General features: G+C 43.8%; 1 protein-coding gene across 1 annotated transcript; it reads left to right on the top strand.

The window, feature by feature from the left end:
* The first annotated feature begins 2,156 nt into the window (after positions 1 to 2,156).
* On the top strand, positions 2,157 to 2,684 carry LOC123352224 (scale keratin-like). Its single transcript, XM_044992071.1, has one exon. It carries the CDS (start codon positions 2,157 to 2,159, stop codon positions 2,682 to 2,684), a length of 528 nt encoding a protein of 175 aa, XP_044848006.1.
* Positions 2,685 to 2,908: the final 224 nt, after the last annotated feature.

Here is a 2,908-nt window from a genome sequence, read left to right on the forward strand (position 1 = left end):
TTCTCTTAACTTCATCCCCTTGGTGAACTGGGTAAGTCTATTGAATTCAAATTGCTCTAGTTGTTGCTTTAGAGATAGTTTAACTATGGACTGAACCTGCACCAACAGTCTGTGATTTTAGCAATATTAAGGAGGTTAGGTCTTTCTTTCCACAAATTTGTCTTTTTTGTATAAATCCACAAATGGGATTGGGACACCCATTCCCAATAATTATACTAGGGTAGGCTATGTAAATCTATTGCACAATTATGAAAAATTGCAGCCTTAAACTACTTTAGGAATAGACAGCTTTATTCTGACCCTTTATAGATAACTACGATTGCCAGACCTTGAGCTGACTCCACTGGACTCACTGGTATTTGCAAGAGGGGATGATCTGATCCTGCTATTTCCATAAAACCCTGGAGATCAATTTTGAAATATAACAATTGAAAAGCAAGTTGATTGTTCCTTTTAGTTTAGTAGATAATCTAGATCAAGATAAGTTTGAGAAGCTGGAAGTGCTTTAGATGAATTCTCCTTCAGGGCATTTCTAGCCTCTTTGTTAGTGATGTTAGGAAGAAATTCTCCTTCTGAGCAGTTTCCTGCATAACGGGCCATGTCAGGGCTTCTATAATTTCCTCTGAAGGGTGTGGTGCTGCACAGCACTGGAGACAGGACACTGGATGAGTTCGACCACTGAGTTTACTAGTATCGCAAAACGTAAAGTGTTATGGGTGCAACTTGTAATCTTTGATCCAGATCTAGAGCTAGTGTAAGTTGAAATAGCACCTTTGAACTAAAGATAGTTATGATTACGTCGATCAGATGAGAGTTCTAGCCCCAGTTTTGAACTCATTTAACAAGGACACTCGCATTATTAACAGCGTCTCTGCACTCCTTTCTGGTAAAAGTTTCCAAAAGGATTTGAAAATTCCAGGCATCTGTAGTGGAAATATTTTCTACTGTGGGTTTAGTAATTAGACTCTGTGTTTTTTAACTCATCCCTCCTGGGCTGGTGAGAACAGGTGGCCCTGTGATATTGGTAGAGGAAAAGGACTCAGGAAATCTGCATTAGGTTTCTGCATTTGATTTCCTGTCTGATCTTGGTTAAGTCCGATGGGACCAGCTTCTCAAACGGGTCAGCACTCAAACAGTATAGCTTCATTGAAAGCTGAGCCTCTAATCTCCTGAAGCTACATCAACAAAGAGAATTAAGCATCTAAGGTCCCTTTTGGGCAATGAAGTTTAACAATAAGGTGCGAATGATGTCTTCCAAAATGCTAAGACTACAGGCACTAAAATTCTCTTGGCATCTAAATCTGTGCACATGCACAAAACCACCAATGTCCTGATTCTCCCAAGGTGCTCAGTGTCCTGGCCCCAGAGGGAATTTCTCCCCAATCTCACCTGTGGCTCATAGTACATTAGGTTGTCTCAGGGCACACCTACCAGTTCAAGATGCACTGGTGATACAACTGAGAGGGACCATAGCAGGGTTTTGGAGGGCTGGTGGCATGGGGGTCTTCCAGAATATCTGATAGCTCAGTAGTTAGAGCACTCTGCTAGGATATAGGAGACCTGTTTTCAGAATCTCACTCTGTCAAAGTTGGAGCAGGAACTTGACCCCAGATCTCACACCTCCCAGATGAGCTCCTTACCCGTGGTCTTACTCTTCATTTGTTGTTCAGTGCCTGCTACAATGGGGCCCTATTCTCAGTTGCAGCAATTAGGAGCTACTGGGATTTCCTAATGATCTATTCTGTCACAAATAGCAATTAGGAAGGTCTAAATTCTGCTTCCAGCTCATCCAATGACTCACCAATGATGGTGGACAAGTCACTTCCACTTATCCCCTGTGTTGTTAATATTGTTTCCCAAGGAAAATAACCACTCACTTCACCTGTGTGTTGTGCAGCTTTATGGTTGCATGAAGCAGTGAAAAGGTAACTTCTCATAAAACTGCTTGGAATTATTTTATTTCATTTCCATTTCTGAAGCCTAGGGGGGACTGGGTGCAAAGGAATAGAAGGAAGAAGCAGGAGCAGATATGTGGTCTTCAGCAAAACTCATCTACCTACCTAGGCCCATTAAGCCGGAATCTCTTATTCCACTATCAGTCGTGTCTTACGTTTTCCTCCCTCCTGTGTTTTTCAGGATTCCCTCCATCACAGAAGATGTCTTGCTACCCAACCCAAGGCTGTATTCCTGATATATGCCCACGTCCATATATTGACGTCCGCAATGAGCCGTGTATCTCATCATGCGGAGATTCGACTGCAGTGGTCTATGCGCCACCAGTTGTTGTGAGATTCCCAGGACCAACTATGGCTACTTGTCCTCAAGACAGCTTCGTAGGAACTGCCTTACCAAACTTGCCACTTAGACCTGTGGGCTCATCTGGTGCTGGTGGAGGTTTCAGTGGCTCAATCGGTTCTGGGGGTAGTTACAGTGGTGGTTTTGGAGGAGGTTACAGTGGTGGCTATGGGGGAAGTAACAGTGTTGTTTATGGGGGTGGAGCCGGGGGTGGTTATGGGGGTGGAGCCGGAGGTGGTTATGGGGGTGGTTATGGGGGTGGAGCTGGGGGTGGTTATGGGGGTTGTTATGGAGGCTCATACGGTTCTGGGGGCTCATGTGGTTATAGCAGGAAGTCATATCGTAGCATTTCTAGGGGAGGATATTCTGGAAACTGTGGGCCATGTTAAATCCAGAAGAACGATCCATGGAATGAGAAACAATCAGGGAATGACAAGATAGAAATTCATCACTGATCTAATGGACAATGATGCCTTCAACTCTACTTGCAGACTGTGGGTGCTCATCGCCTCTGTAAATCAGGCCTATCTGTGTCTTCCACTTGTTTTGTAGGTTTATGATCTACTGGTTTTGTAGCTTAGTCTTATGCTCCTATTGTGCTTTGTGCTATTTG

Source organism: Mauremys mutica, chromosome 17 (genome assembly GCF_020497125.1).
Source record: "Mauremys mutica isolate MM-2020 ecotype Southern chromosome 17, ASM2049712v1, whole genome shotgun sequence".
Classification (NCBI taxonomy): domain Eukaryota; kingdom Metazoa; phylum Chordata; order Testudines; family Geoemydidae; genus Mauremys; species Mauremys mutica.